The sequence below is a fragment of the Brachyhypopomus gauderio genome, chromosome 17, assembly GCF_052324685.1.
Source record: "Brachyhypopomus gauderio isolate BG-103 chromosome 17, BGAUD_0.2, whole genome shotgun sequence".
NCBI classification, from domain to species: Eukaryota; Metazoa; Chordata; class Actinopteri; order Gymnotiformes; family Hypopomidae; genus Brachyhypopomus; species Brachyhypopomus gauderio.
Genome location: NC_135227.1, coordinates 9,442,536 through 9,457,179, shown reverse-complemented (window position 1 = coordinate 9,457,179; position 14,644 = coordinate 9,442,536). Strand labels below are relative to the sequence as shown.

The 14,644-nt window shown below is 42.6% G+C and overlaps 1 protein-coding gene across 1 annotated transcript; it reads left to right on the top strand.

Annotated features, from left to right (window-relative positions):
• The first annotated feature begins 956 nt into the window (after positions 1 to 956).
• Positions 957 to 14,238, top strand: tyro3 (TYRO3 protein tyrosine kinase). Its single transcript, XM_076978678.1, has 19 exons — positions 957 to 1,329; positions 2,219 to 2,402; positions 3,739 to 3,839; positions 4,038 to 4,208; positions 5,507 to 5,593; positions 6,322 to 6,434; positions 7,016 to 7,196; positions 7,956 to 8,098; positions 8,737 to 8,875; positions 9,124 to 9,250; positions 9,423 to 9,517; positions 9,632 to 9,727; positions 9,979 to 10,059; positions 10,155 to 10,247; positions 10,439 to 10,560; positions 10,840 to 10,949; positions 11,675 to 11,834; positions 12,161 to 12,297; positions 12,439 to 14,238. The coding sequence occupies exons 1-19, from the start codon at positions 1,272 to 1,274 to the stop codon at positions 12,857 to 12,859; spliced, it is 2,619 nt and encodes an 872-aa protein (XP_076834793.1). The 5' UTR covers positions 957 to 1,271; the 3' UTR covers positions 12,860 to 14,238.
• The last annotated feature ends 406 nt before the right edge of the window (positions 14,239 to 14,644 follow it).

Sequence of the window (14,644 nt, the reverse complement as noted above, 5' to 3'; positions counted from 1 at the left end):
ATTTAGGCTGCAAATATCACATCTTCACTAACTAAACACTTCATAAACTGTAAATTAAACCCCAAGAACAAAACAATCGTGTAAATATATGAGCAGTCACACACTGTTGCAACAACAGTGAGGGATTTGTGAACATTATCATGTTTATTTTGTCATTCAACCAAAAATGTTTTACTGTGTTAACAACCAGTAGCTGAATGTAGGCCTATATGTTGGTGTATCAAACATAGTGCCATAGGGTTTTAAGAGTAGGCCTACATTGATTCCACGGAAACAGCCTGATTAGCTTAAGCAGGGTCATCTTTAGAAGCAGCACATACACAGCAGATTGTAGTTGTAATGAGGTAAAATAAAAAAAATTCTGCATTCTTTAGTCTTCTCTACATATTTGGCCACAGGTGTGTGGCAGTCTCCGCACCCATCACACCTCTAATACAGCCCAGGCCTCTGGTAGAAGGCCCACGTGTATGGAAGGAGATATGACACGACCTGAATTTGTTTAACTATAAAAACGATGGTGTTTTTTTGTCTCATTTGTTAATCTGCATTGTTCCTTTTCCAGTGACGAAGGGCTGCCTTCCAGGCAGTTAAGTAGTTAGACTTTATAATGTATTAAATAGATACTAGATGTACTATAAAAACTCCCTCCTTGCTGGTATGAATACACCTCTGTTGCTAAAATCAGAGGGTGCTGGTTGGACAGTGGCCACCAAAAAGCTACCCCAGATCAACGGCATAAGATTTCTATAGGAATACTTTGCAGTAGGCCTATGTATAGCTACTTTTCAGTATGCAATGGCAAAAGTCAAGTGACAAAATGAACATTTGTTTAATATAATGAATTATAGCTTCAGTCTTGTCAAGCATCTTACATGCAATTGGTAATTGATCAAACCGAATAAAGTAGAGTTGTCTCTAGGTACAGAAACGTATTGTTGTTTTGTCACACGACCTCTAGGGGGCACTATTGGACATTCTCGCTTGAGGCATTTTTTTCTCACAAGGAGCGAACGTTTAGAAAACTAGCCGCCCTGCTTCATTTACAAAATTCCTATTATACGTTGAAACGTGTCTCGGTTTCAACTCGACTATGGGAAGCGTTTTAGGATCGGTGTGTTCTCAGCATATTGTTGCTCTCAAGCGTCTAGGATTTTAGTTGTGGCTTTTCTGGTGCACTTGCATTAGAGTTGATGGGCACTAATCGCGGGTGCTTGAAGTTGTTTGTTAAACTAGTGTGAACTAATGAAAGTGTTTTATTAGAGGATGCTACCATGGAGATTCATCTTTGTATCGTACTAATTTTTGTACAACATACGCGCGGATTTCATGGTAAGTTGAAAGTGGTCGGAGAAATACATTTGTGCATTTCATAGTGTAATCACGTTATAGTTAAGGTACGTACGCCGCCATATGAGTTTGTGTAGGTTTACCTACTTGTGGCTCAGATCCTATAGGTTCCCTTGTAGGAATTCGGAATTCTGTTCGTTTAAATGTCTCAAACAGGTTCGACTGAAAACATTTGAAAGCATAAACAGCCACGTAACTACAGACAATAGTAATAGCATATTTACTCATGGGGTCTTATCTCTAAACAGGACATATTGCACAAAAGGGTAATTTGTAGTTTATAGGAAAATGCAGTCTGCCTATAGCAGACACAACCAATCTCCTAGCTTGAACTGATTTTGAGATATTGGGTGGTGATTAGGTGCAGTTATTGTTTTGGTCATTAGATGACACACAGTAGACACATAGTCACACAGTATTTTTGTTTTGTAGAATTATTCCCAAACACACTGGGATTGTTGTCACTTGAATAGGTGACCACCCCATTAGTCCGTTGATAGCTAATGAATATGGGCATTGATCTGGGGGTTTTGGTTGGCGCTGCAGCACAGTTGAATCCAGCTGTAGTCTGCTCCAACAGTAGAGAGCTTTTACACTGCTGCTACTTGTGTTACATCTCCTAGCCAGAGTCAGAACAGACGCTGGCAAAGATCCGTTAGCTCAGACACAACAGAAACCACAGGAAATGGGCTGAGAAGCTACGCAGATTACAGAAATTAAAAATACATGGTTCCAAAATATGAGTGCTTAAACCAGTAAAAAAACAATTCAAAACCCTACTATAAAACAAAAACTGGTCCGTGTCATTGTCAGGGTGCTGCCCTGTTTATACCTCAGGATGTTCCTGTCTGTGATGCATGCTTTGTGTCAGGGTTAAAGTTCACCAAGAGCCCAGCTAATCTCACGGTGACCCAAGGCAACATGGCGCGTCTGGGATGTGCCATCGAGGGCTTGATGGAGCCAGAGATCATGTGGATGAAGGACGGGGAAAAGCTGTACAGCACCGACCAGATGTACATCAACCTAGATCCCCACCACTGGGAGACCTTTCACACGTAAGAGCCTAGATGCTGGACCTGGCTGGATGTGGCTGCTCCCAGTAACCTAGTTCTAGAATTAGAACTGCTCTGATGTGTCATTAAGATGATTCTGTTGGTCATAGAAGTTCTATCATGGCATCATCCTCTTAATGGGTTTTCTACGTTCCTACTATCATTGTGTTGTGTTGTACCCAGGGTTGGGGTTATGACTGCACTGTGGCACATACTTCACTACTGTACTAAGAGTTCATCATGACGTTCTGTAATTTGAGTATCTGACTTATGGTCTGAAAGAAAACTTATATAGCCAATAAAATGCTCATAATTTAACTGACATCTGTGGCAGGGCTTACTGATTTCTATTCGTTTAACTCCACAGAGCACGTTTTAGGGTAAATGCTTATTGTCGGGGCGCACTGTGACAAAGCAGTTGTTGTACAGCACTAGTGTAAATAAGAGCAGAGGTGTTTGCTGCATGCCAGAGTTGTTTGGGGTTCAGAAACCAAGTGGTGGATTGAGAGGAGGGAGGTGCTGCAGCTTAATCAGCTTTAAGTGGCCTTCCCCAGCTGAGCCCATAAACAAGAGGGCTCAGAGCAGCGTTCTGTCACCAGACTCCAGCAAGACGTCACACAAGTGTGAAATAAACCTACACCAACGAGGCTGCGAGGTAGATGCCACATAGATACGTGACACAATCAGAAGAACGTCTCCAGCCGCCTGCTCGCGCTTCCCCATGACGAGTGCTTGTCAATTAAACGGCCAATGCAAAAGTGAAATGGGTACCGGGAAAATGGCACCCACAGTGTCTGTCGTCACCAGCAAGCAGATGTAGTCATCCCCACTTGTAGTGGGTGACTAGCACGTGTCGAGCTGGTTGTGAGCAATGCTGAGGCTGCTGGGAATGTGAGCACGTGTGGCTGGATGTTGTTGTTCCTGCTGATCTCCGGAGTGTTTATGTGCTGGGGTTTGTGGTCTGAGGTCACTCAGAAACTCACTTCTTTGTTTGGTGATTCAGAAATGTGTTTTTCAGGTGAGAGTAGATGTGTGACTATTACTCTCTCACTTCTTACGTTGTAGACTTTTCTCATCCTTCAAAACTATCTTGGTTCTAGATTTACAATTCTGTTTAGTAATTTGATAGACTAAAGCTGAAAAGTATTTACATATCATCATGTGCCTGTGGGTGTCCTTTCATCCAGCCTTTATCCCTTCTGCCTTGTACATAATGATACAAAATTCATTTCCTGCTTTGTTGTTATTCCTTTTTATAGTTTCACTAATTTACACCTGACGTACCGTGAACTGCACTGATTAGTCTTGTTTTTCGTGTTATGTTGCATTGAACTTTCAGTGTAAAATCAGTCCAGCAGCAGGATGCTGGGAAGTACTGGTGTGAGGTTGAAAATTACGGTGCCGTTATCTCCTCCGAGCCAGCCTGGATCACCGTGGAAGGTAGGTCAGAACCAGCCTCATACACAGCTTCTCTCTGGTCCATAACACACACACATAATTAAAGCAGCACACCTTCACAAAGCTATAAAACTATTTTTTAATCTATCTACACTATATTATTCCTGTAATATTGATAGGTACTTGTGTTCTTTATGGTTTTATTATGCTTTTAAATGTGCGCCTTTCCTCCATGTTTAGGTGTGCCCCACTTCATACTGGAACCCCAGGATGTAGCCACGTTTCCAGGGGCCCCATTTAACCTGACGTGTGCAGCCGTGGGGCCTCCGGAGCCAGTGGAGGTGCAGTGGTGGCTGGGGGGGGTGAAGAAGGGAGACTTCACACCTTCCCCATCTGTTCTCGTGCTTCCGGGTAACGGTCTCCCCACAACATAATGGCAGACATGCTTTGACAAAGATTTAAAAAATGCTGAATATTGTGACATTTATTGCGCTTGAAAATGCCTACGGTCATGTAGATATGGTCATAACGTGTTAGTCATACTTATGAGCAATGTGTTGCATTAGCTCTGATCAATATGATATTCTGTGTTGGATCAATAAGGCCACTTTCCGCTCAGACCCTCTGTGTATCACTGGCATTGCTTCAGATTGCCTTTTAAATGTTACACATCTCTTATTAATGAGTTCCACGCACCTTTAAACCATTTGTAACTGCATGAAAAGACAGGACCCCAGCAGTTTCATTACATATATGGTCACTGTAGGTTCCATAACCCTGAAGCACATTTATTGCAGAATAAGAGAAAATATATCAAAATATAGCAATCACTATTTGTTCACTTCTCAGAGGGTTTTGTTTTTTAGGGGGGATAGCAAGAATTGAGAAAGGAGTTTATTATTATTATAGAATTTATTATTTATAGAGTTATTATTATGAAATGGAATTTCTGAAAAAAATATCTATCTATTGTCTTAATTTTAAGCAAATTATTACAGACCCAAATTTGATCTTAAAAGATAAGTAGTACTTGGTGTAATGTATCTGGTACAGATCAATAATCCATTATGAGTATTGAAGTGGGTGAAAAGTATTCAACCTGCCTGTGTATGACCTTCATATGAATGCAGTGAAATACAGGTCTAGATTTTGTCAACATCTTTAACCCTTTATGGGCCTTTGGTAGTCCATCATGATGTCTCACTAGGAGTACTGAATAGTGCTTGTTAAACTGGTCTGATGGCATGACTGGTCTGATGGCATGACTGGTCTGATGGCATGCCCGGTCCAGTGGCGTATCCGTTCCGGTGCTGTGCCTTCTGTTATGTAACTGGAGCACCTGCTTGCCTTTATTGCTCTGAATCACACTGCAGAAATCAAGACTGCTAAAGGAATAAGTCCCAGGCAGCCACTCCTGTGTAGATGGTGAAGATGAATGACGTTTCCTTATGAGCTCCTGCTTGTGTTCCCGATTGTTTTTTTGCCAAGAGCATCGGGCCTGTGCTGAATCACAGTTTGCCAGGCAGTTATGAAAGTTTGTTCAGTTCAGTGGGAGCGTGGACATTTTACACTGGCGACTCACTTTCTCTTCAGTGAACTATGATCTAAATTGCTCAATTTAGTTGAGAGCAATGACAAAAAGCAAAGAGCAAATCTGTGTTCTCTGTGGTTCAGGTTACATCATCAGTTTTAATAATCTTTTTCCACAGGTGTAAATGACAGCTTAAAGTTTTATTGTGAGGCCAAGAATGCTAGAGGTGTTTCTGTGTCTCGGACAGGCACTGTTTACATCAAAGGTGAGTTCCATCTATCTTAATATCAAGAGCTAAGTCAAGACCTTGTCTTATTGTAGGTTAAGGTCCCATCATATTTATTGATAAATTTGCTCATATGTTCACATAACACATTTGGTTCAAGTTTAAAGTTTCCTTGCCCTGCCCTTTCCTTAATATACATTGGAATGAGATGTCATTTCTTCTGGTGTGGTGCAAAATTACAGCAGTATAGCAGCATACTGCACAGTGTGAATATAGCAGTACAGCAGCATACTACACAGTAAATGCACAACACAACAGTACAGCAGCATACTACACAGTAAACACATGAGACAACAGTACAGCTGCATACTACACAGTAAATGCACAACAGTACAGCTGCATACTACACAGTAAACATATGACACAACTACAGCAACATTCTACACACACAACAGTACATGTGCATACTACACAGTAAATGCAAAACACAACAGTACAGCAGCAAAGTACACAAACCTACAAAGTGAACGGACAACACACCTGCAGAACAAGTAGGAAATACAATAAATACAGAGAACAGTAGGCACAAAAATACACTGGATACATACAAGGATGCAATACATACACTTAGAGTTACATAGCAGTGTAGGTGTGGTGCATACTGTATTTATGCGTCTCCTGATGAGGTCTGTAGACTGAAAACTGGACACATTGTTAATCAGGTTGGCAGCAGGTGGTGGGAGTCATTCTGATCTCTTTTCTGGCAGAACTTCCGGGTTCTCCTGCAGGTATTCATGTTGACCAGGTGTCTGATAATGTGACCCTGATGTGGACTCCAGGGTTCACTGGCCATTCTTCCCTATCTACATGCACCATTCAGGTACTGTAGTGCAAGCCTGCCTGCTCTCACCATGCTCACTTTGACCCAGAGATACTCACTGATGTTGAGCTAGAGGCAGGTAGTCCCACTGTAGTGAAACATCTGTAAAATGGCAGACCCAAAATGCAAGTTTTTCCTTTTCCCTCTCATTTTGAACCTAGTCCCTGATTTCTCCACATAGGTCTTAGACTAATAAAATTTACAGTCCACAGAGCGAAATGCAGGCATGCTTTAAATGAGCTGCTCTTGCTGTGTAGAATTCTGCAGCTTTTGCACGTAAACAGTGTCCTGAAGTGGCCCTTAACACCAAGGGCGTTCAGTGTCCAGTGTTAGCTTCTGGTGTTTTCCAATCTGCTTGTATCTGAACTTCTTGTGGAATTGTACATTCAAGCTAACTTTATTGTTATGTACAACAATAGGATATGAACGATGAAGACAGCTTGGATAATATATATAATTACCCTTTGTATTTATGGAGCTTTGATGAATTGTTGTATTGGGATGAGCTATTAAAGTCTTTGCTAATGCCTTTGTTATGAATGGAATCTCCCCTTCCCTTCCTGTCCTCTATCCCTCAGTAGATGTCTAAGAGCTCTGGGCGGAAGGTAAAACTTCCTGACAAGCAAGTTTCAGTGCCGCCCTTCCAGTATACTATTGCTGGACTCAGCAGTCACTCCAACTACAGTGTGCGAATAAGCTGTGATAATGAGATTGGCTCCTCCCCCTTTTCTTCTTGGGTCGACTTTCAGACTCCAGAATCAGGTATACACACCACATGACAAGGTGATATGCAGCTATCAACATCAACTCATGATAAGTCGGACTGAATCTTCAGCTCATGCTGAACTGTAGTCTATGATAGCGTTCCATTTACAGACTTCACGCCTTCCTCCAGTATGGCTGATTATGGCTGATTCATCAGTGAGATTTACAATTCTGCTAATTATATCCTCAGTAAAGGCAGTCAAAGTCCTGTTGAAAGGGACCTACAGTCACATGGCAGTGGTATTTTCAGCATGCTAGACTCAAATCTGCATTTGACTAGAACCGTTGGTGGCTGGCAGCGCATAGCCAGTAGTCAGAGAGTACATAAAGCCCAGAGCTGAAACCCTGGAGCTGTCCTTCGAGCCACTGGGCTGGCAGCCTCGAGCCGGCTGCTTGGGACGGAGGGAAGACTTGGTTCGGCTAGTGAGGGGAGCAGCGGGGGTGGGGGAGGCTTTCTGGTGTTGACCTTGTTTGTATGTTTGTAAACTGGCAGGACTGGCCTTACTCCAGTGGATTCCAGCCTTAACAGTACAAAGCACCATTGTGCTTGCCCCCCAATTCATGTTGGGCTTATGTAGGGCCCTCAGTGCTGCCACCTACTGGCCGTGGCTGATAATAACCTCTACAATAATTTGAATGTAATAGTAATTTTAAAAAAGGGACAGGAACTGGAAAATTATCTATGATTATTATGAGACTGTGTAATGGATGTGCGTTTGTAATATGGGCTTTGGTGACTGTATTTCCTATACACAGTGCCATCAGCAGCTCCCAAGAACCTAACCTTTGACCTCACGGAGCAACAGCTCTCCCTCACCTGGGCAGCTCTGCGGGAAGAGGACCTGAACGGGAGACTGCTGGCATACAAGCTGCAGTGGAACCTGGGAGGAGAGAGTCAGGTACCACCTCATCAAGCACCCATGAGGGCAACACCACTACCCACACTTCATTAAAACTACGTGATGTACACTGGCGTAATTCCTAGACTTGTTAAATAGTTGGCATCTGTAAATACACTACTCGGTATTAAAAGAAGTCCTGTTCCTTCCTGAAATGTCCCAGTTCCAATGTCCTTTGTTCCCATGGCCCTATCACGTGCTTGTAAGATTTGGATAAATGCTTAGCTTAATTTCTCAACAGCCATCTGGCATCAGTGTTCTCCCTCTGAAATTTCAGTGCTGTAGCATTGACGTAGTGGAATATGCTTGATATGCGTATCACAGCTTTAATAACTGATTTAAACATATCTGTCTTCCTGAGTGGATAATGCAAGACATCCATGACTTTTAAAACACACACACATACACACACATACACACACATACACACACATATACACACACACACACACACACACACACACACACACACACGTATCTTATTGTAGAAGTACTGTTCCCAGATACCAAGGTTTCAGCACATACAGTGATTAGCTACATTAGTACTGTTCCAGAATCCAGCAAAGATATGTTCGTGGACAGGACACCAATGGATTATAAACTGTTTATTCTGAGCAAGCCTCTGTCCTCATTCCCAGGAGCCATTTCTGTTTAAGGAAAACTTCGCCCATTTCTCTGGAGGTGGCCGATTTTTCAACGCCACGTTTCAGGTGTCTGCGTGCACCGTGGCAGGGTGTGGGCCCTGGAGTCGGCCCACGCTCATCATACCAGCTTCAGGTAGACCGTGTCCCCCAGGGTACCCTGCGCAATACAGGGTCTGTCCTGATCTTCGGCCACTGGCATTTTTGATAGTACTCAATTCTCTGAATATTGGTGTGTTTGTTCTTCTATGACTTCCTAAAACAGCTTGTTTTGTGCGTGTTTTAAGTTTATATGGTCATCAAAATCTTTGCAGTGTTTTGGTGCTGTAGAAATCACATGAGCATCTTTCACCTGTGCCATGTGATGCTCTGTTTGTTCCTAAGCCGTGCAGGCTCAGACCCAGAGGGGGCACATGTGGGTGGGCCTGATCTTAGGGCTGCTGGTGGCCACAGTGTTGGGTCTCCTGCTGACTGTCTTGGTGCACCGTAGAGGCAAAGAGACACAGTTTGGGTGAGTTTGCACTGCCAGGCATGATCACTATCCACAGACACAATAACCTGGCTTCAGGTTAATTATTGAGCCTCAGATAATTTGGTGTTTGTCCTCAGGTCATAAGATTACTCGGGGATATACTCCTGCATATTTATGTGGATTATATTGTGTCCCTTTGCCTTGTTGGCAGATCTGTGTTTAAGCCTGCAGGGACAGAGGCTGTGGTGTCTTTCACAGCAGCAAGGTCCTTCAGCAGACAGGGCCCTGAGCTCCCAGAATCCACCTGTAAGTGTAAACTTTAGATCAGCTGTCACCGTAAATACAAGGACCACTTCATTCAGTTGCATGCATGACTGATGATGCATGAAATGTTGAAATTATTATTCTGTCTCCCTCTAGTGGACAGTTTGGGCATCAACGATGATTTAAAAACAAAGCTACAGGATGTCCTCATCTCTGAAAGGCTCCTTACCCTTGGCCAAATGTTAGGCAAAGGTTGGGGTTTTCAGTTTTTCCTATTCTATTTTAATATACAAGCATTTTCACAAATGACCTTGGGTGAGATTTGCAGTTTTAGTGCTTTGGGTTGTCCGTGTATGTACTCAAAACATTCTGCACACTTCACTGTGTTAACCCATGCATTAACAGACAACATGCAGCTCCGTTGTGAAAAGAAAAAAAAACAGTGAAATTGCACTGCAATTTATAACCAAGAAGATGTAGGTGAAAACTATTTTCCTGTGCAGGTGAGTTTGGCTCTGTGAGAGAGGCGTTTCTTAAGATGGAGGACAGCTCAATGCAGAAGGTGGCCGTGAAGGTACTAAAGAGTAAGTGATCATGCCGAGACCTGTTTGACTGCTTGGCTAAATGCTTGTTAGTGTTGAGCACTGATGTCTGTCCACCTTTTCTGTGGGGATCGAAGCTGACATCAACAGTTCCAGTGATATTGAACAGTGCCTGAAGGAGGCGGCCTACATGAAGGATTTCCATCATCCCAACGTGATCCAGCTGATAGGTCAGTGACTGCATGACTAATTAATTATTGTTACCATATTATGCTAAAGATTCCCAAGCATTGCCGATCCATGGCCTGACATGGGTTCAGGTGTTGTGGTATGTGAGAATAGGTGTTAATGTTTATGTGATGCATTCAGAGAACCCGGGCTGTGTCTCCTCCTCCTCCATCTTGTGTCTCTTCTGCATCAGGGGTGAGTCTCCACAGACGGCCCCAGCAGCGCTTACCTGTTCCCATGGTGATCCTCCCATTTATGAAACATGGGGACCTGCATACTTTCCTTCTCATGTCTCGTCTTGGACACGAACCGTTTGTAAGTGTTTACAGCTCCTATGAGTATTTAATTTTATCATTCATACTCACACGCACACATACTCGTATACACTCATGTGTGTAAACACACATTCTTACACACGCACAGAGCAGAAGTGAGTAATGATTTTTTTTTAATTTTTTTTTTAACAAATCCTACATGGGTTGAAAACCGCATCTTCTATTTACCCACATCATTGTCTGATATTGGCCTTGTATTGTGTTAAATAGGATGAGCACGTCTCTAAGTGGCTGTGTATTGTCTTTGTCATTACTGCAGAGCCTCTCCCTACAAACGCTTGTCCGGTTCATGTTGGATATTGCGCGGGGAATGGAGTATTTAAGCAGCAAAAACATCATCCACAGGGATCTGGCTGCTCGCAACTGCATGTGAGTATTTTCAGACACTTGGGCTATGTTCACACTGCAGCAGGTAAATGTATCCCAACTCTTGTCTATTTTAACACACATGACACAGATTTCTGATTTGAACAGCAAACACATTGATTCTGATATTTTTAGTTCAATTTGGGCCACTTTCAGCAAAGTACTGAAATCAGATACATATCTGATTCACAGCCTGTGTCTACTCTCATAACGTCAGATGTGACTTCATGTGACTTGTTCGTTAGTGCAGCTCGACATTTAGATGTATCCAGATATTCCTGTCCAGTGAAGTAGCAGCCATGTCTCCACAGCCATCATTAGAGTCTTCACCCTCTATTGCCTTTTCATCCTCATTATAATTTGTTGGCAAATTAGCCACTGGCCTGATGAGCATGTACATTAGACTGGTGGTGGCGATGGCTGACTGGATGAGGGTGTCGTGTCTGGTCCTTTGCGCGTGCAGGTACATGTTGTGATGAATGACGCATTTAAAAGATACTGTGACCCAGCCAACAACATTTAGACCCCTGGATTTAGACACATTGCCTGCGATGTGAATGTCTCCTTATTCACCTGCTACATTATAGGCCTACGAGCATTTCCCCAATCGAGTTTTAGTTGTGGTTCTCATCTCAGTTGAGATGCATATTCATGCAGTGCATCACCTCTCATAGCACTATCTTGATGACCAAAGTGAAAGACACTTCCTCCGTATTGTGCTTGCTTAGGTTGAATGAAAACATGACGGTGTGTGTGGCAGACTTTGGCCTTTCCAAGAAGATCTACAGTGGTGATTATTACAGGCAGGGGTCTGTCTCCAAGCTACCAGTGAAGTGGATAGCACTAGAAAGTTTGGCTGACAACGTCTATACAACGCAGAGTGATGTGGTAATATGTCACTAAATACAGACACATAACAGGCATCTTTTCACATATTACTATATTTGTTGCACCTTAAATTTTGCCTTTTTATTCAGCTCCATTTATTCTATTAGGCATGGCCTTGAGGGCCACCATCCAGCACAGCTTGATGATTTACATGTGTTCAACCTGATTCAACTCCTCAGTTCATTAGCAGGTTTAGTAGGTCTGATATAGCAGGGAAGTCACCACACTGTGCTGTGCAGTCTTTTAGCTTTACACCTAGCCAGGCAAGGGCTTATAAAAGAAGCTTCAGAAGCACCACGACTACAGCTACTCTGACTGCATTTCAGTGGGCCTTTGGGGTGACTATGTGGGAGATAATGGCTCTTGGGCAGACTCCTTATCCTGGAGTGGAGAACTCTGAGATCTACGAGTACCTCATCAAGGGTGAGAGACTGAAACGACCACCGGACTGTCCAGATGAAGTGTGAGTGCATATAAATACTCGCCTTGATGATTCTTAAGCTACAGTAGTATAATTCCATTCTGTCAAACCATTACAATATTGGGACCACTAAATTATTGTTATTCGTTTGAGTAACATTCATTTTTGGCTTCTCTTACCCAGTTATGAGATTATGCACAGCTGCTGGTCTCCTGTGCCTAAGTGTCGTCCAAGTTTCCAGCATTTGATATCCCAGTTAGATGGATTCTGGGATGGACTGCCTTCAGTACCAGCGAAGGAGCCCCTGCTCTATGTGAACATAGATGGTGAAATGGAGGCAGACTCCGGGCTTGGGACCGGGCCTGGGACCATGGCCACTGGGGAGCCTTCATGGGCAGTTCCATGGCAATGTGTGGGTATGGAGGAAGATGAAAAAGACTGGCTTGTTGGTTCATCGGGGGCTGGACTGGCCATCGGTGGAGACTACCGCTACATCATTGGCCCATGTACTGTCATAGACGGGGACAGTGGGAACTCTGAAGACGGCCTGTCGGAGGATACCCGTGATGATGACGATGATGATGGTGTCACCATAAATGTGTGACTTTTTATTGTATTCCCTTTTGTAAACAGGGAGGGGCTGAATCTGTCCCTTGCTTACTGGACTAATCACCTAGGCTGCTATCAAAGGTGGCTGTGATAAGAAAACAGAAATGCATAAGAGCACCTGTATGGGAGACACAGGACAAGATTATGTTGCCCCATGGGTCCACATGAAGATCAAGTCTGCTGCTAATATCATAAATTTGATGAATCCTTTAGGCACTCATTCTCAAAGTAACAGATGTGAACTAATTTTGACAAGGCTCCAGCAATAACAAGAGGTTACGGTTCACTACCACAAAAATATGTAAATAAGTTACATTCTCAAAAGCCTTGATTAAGGCTGTTAACCAACATCTCATTTATGGTGATGTATATGATCCCACAAAACTGTAGTTTGCTGTGAACGCCTTTTTTTGTCCTTTTCCTAGTTTATTGCAGCAGTTGTTCATGGAAAGCTCAAACTTGCAGGGCATCATAGGTTTGGTACACTATAACATCAGTCTATGCATTTATTGCACACTGACATTGGGGGATGTTCCATGATGCAAAATTACTGTATGTTCTGATCATAACCACATGATGTCATCTCAAAGCCAACAGGAGAGCATTGATTGTATGAAGGGAAATTAAGATTTTATGTAGTAGGCTCAATCTTAAGATACCAGTTCTACTTTTATTTTGATACAATGTCTGCTTTTCAATAGATACAGCAGAATGCAAGCTTGGATGACATTCAAGCTTGAAGTTCTTTTATAGCGTTGCATGACCAACTGTCATTTTGCATTCTTTCCCAAATGAACTGTATAGTAAATGCTTGGCCAGTGTTTTATTATAGAGTACACAAATCAACACGTATTTTACTTGTACGTCTTGAACTTGTACATTTGAAGATGGTCTTATTAGAATGATCTGAATAACTAATCTGACATGTAGCTACTGTGTAAGCTTTTTATTTGATTTGAATGACATTAGAAATATTTAGAAGTATTTGCACTAATGTCAGGCACAAAACATGCAGGAGAAAGGCGCTGGAAATGCAATGTACGTTTAGATCACCAACACGTCATAAATTGTAGGCGACGTTACAGGCCAGTCTGGATCACACTAGTAACGCACAAAACTGCAGTTTCCCCGGTGTACATCATTTAATTGAATGCTCCAAAAATGGTGATGTAAAATCTCATGACACATTATGTCTTGCGAATAAATGTGGCACACATTTCAATGAAAATTAGTCATGACAAATAAACCTGAATTTGTAGATGACTTTTTCAGTGTGATCACTATTTTTTGATCGCGAACTACAAACCGAGTTCGCGTTGAGCATCTCGAAAGCCTAAATAAGTCGGTGACCTTACTTTAGCTGTCGCTAGATAACGTTAGAGAAAAGAAACATTGTGCCCACAGCCTGGTTGAGAAATGCAGTGCAATCATCAACTGACCCATTTTTGGTTCAACGTTAGCTAGCAGTTGTAAATAAGTAAAATGTTTGCAAATTACTGCAGGAAGGCCAGCTGTCAGAGTTCCGTGGACACGTAAAGCAAGTTAGATAGCTAGTATTACAAGTATATAGAGGAAGGGTATGAAGAGAGGTTGTTGAGATACGCTTGGATCCATTGGCGCTCATTCCGAGGTTATGGCAGCGACGTCGGACGGTGTGCTGTTCAGTGTCTCAGAACTAAACGATAATCTATAAAAATGTTTGACCCGCTATCTTGTGTTCCTCCAGGATGCGAGTCCTTCTGTAATTGAATCCTGTCTACATTCGAAAAAAAAATCAAAA

Bases quoted from the DNA above. Each gene is read 5' to 3' on its own strand.
- tyro3 (XM_076978678.1), top strand. From the start codon at position 1,272: ATGGAGATTCATCTTTGTATCGTACTAATTTTTGTACAACATACGCGC. The intron at 5,594-6,321 runs GTGAGTTCCATC...CTTTTCTGGCAG, and splicing joins AGGCACTGTTTACATCAAAG to AACTTCCGGGTTCTCCTGCA. The intron at 12,298-12,438 runs GTGAGTGCATAT...TCTCTTACCCAG, and splicing joins CCGGACTGTCCAGATGAAGT to TTATGAGATTATGCACAGCT.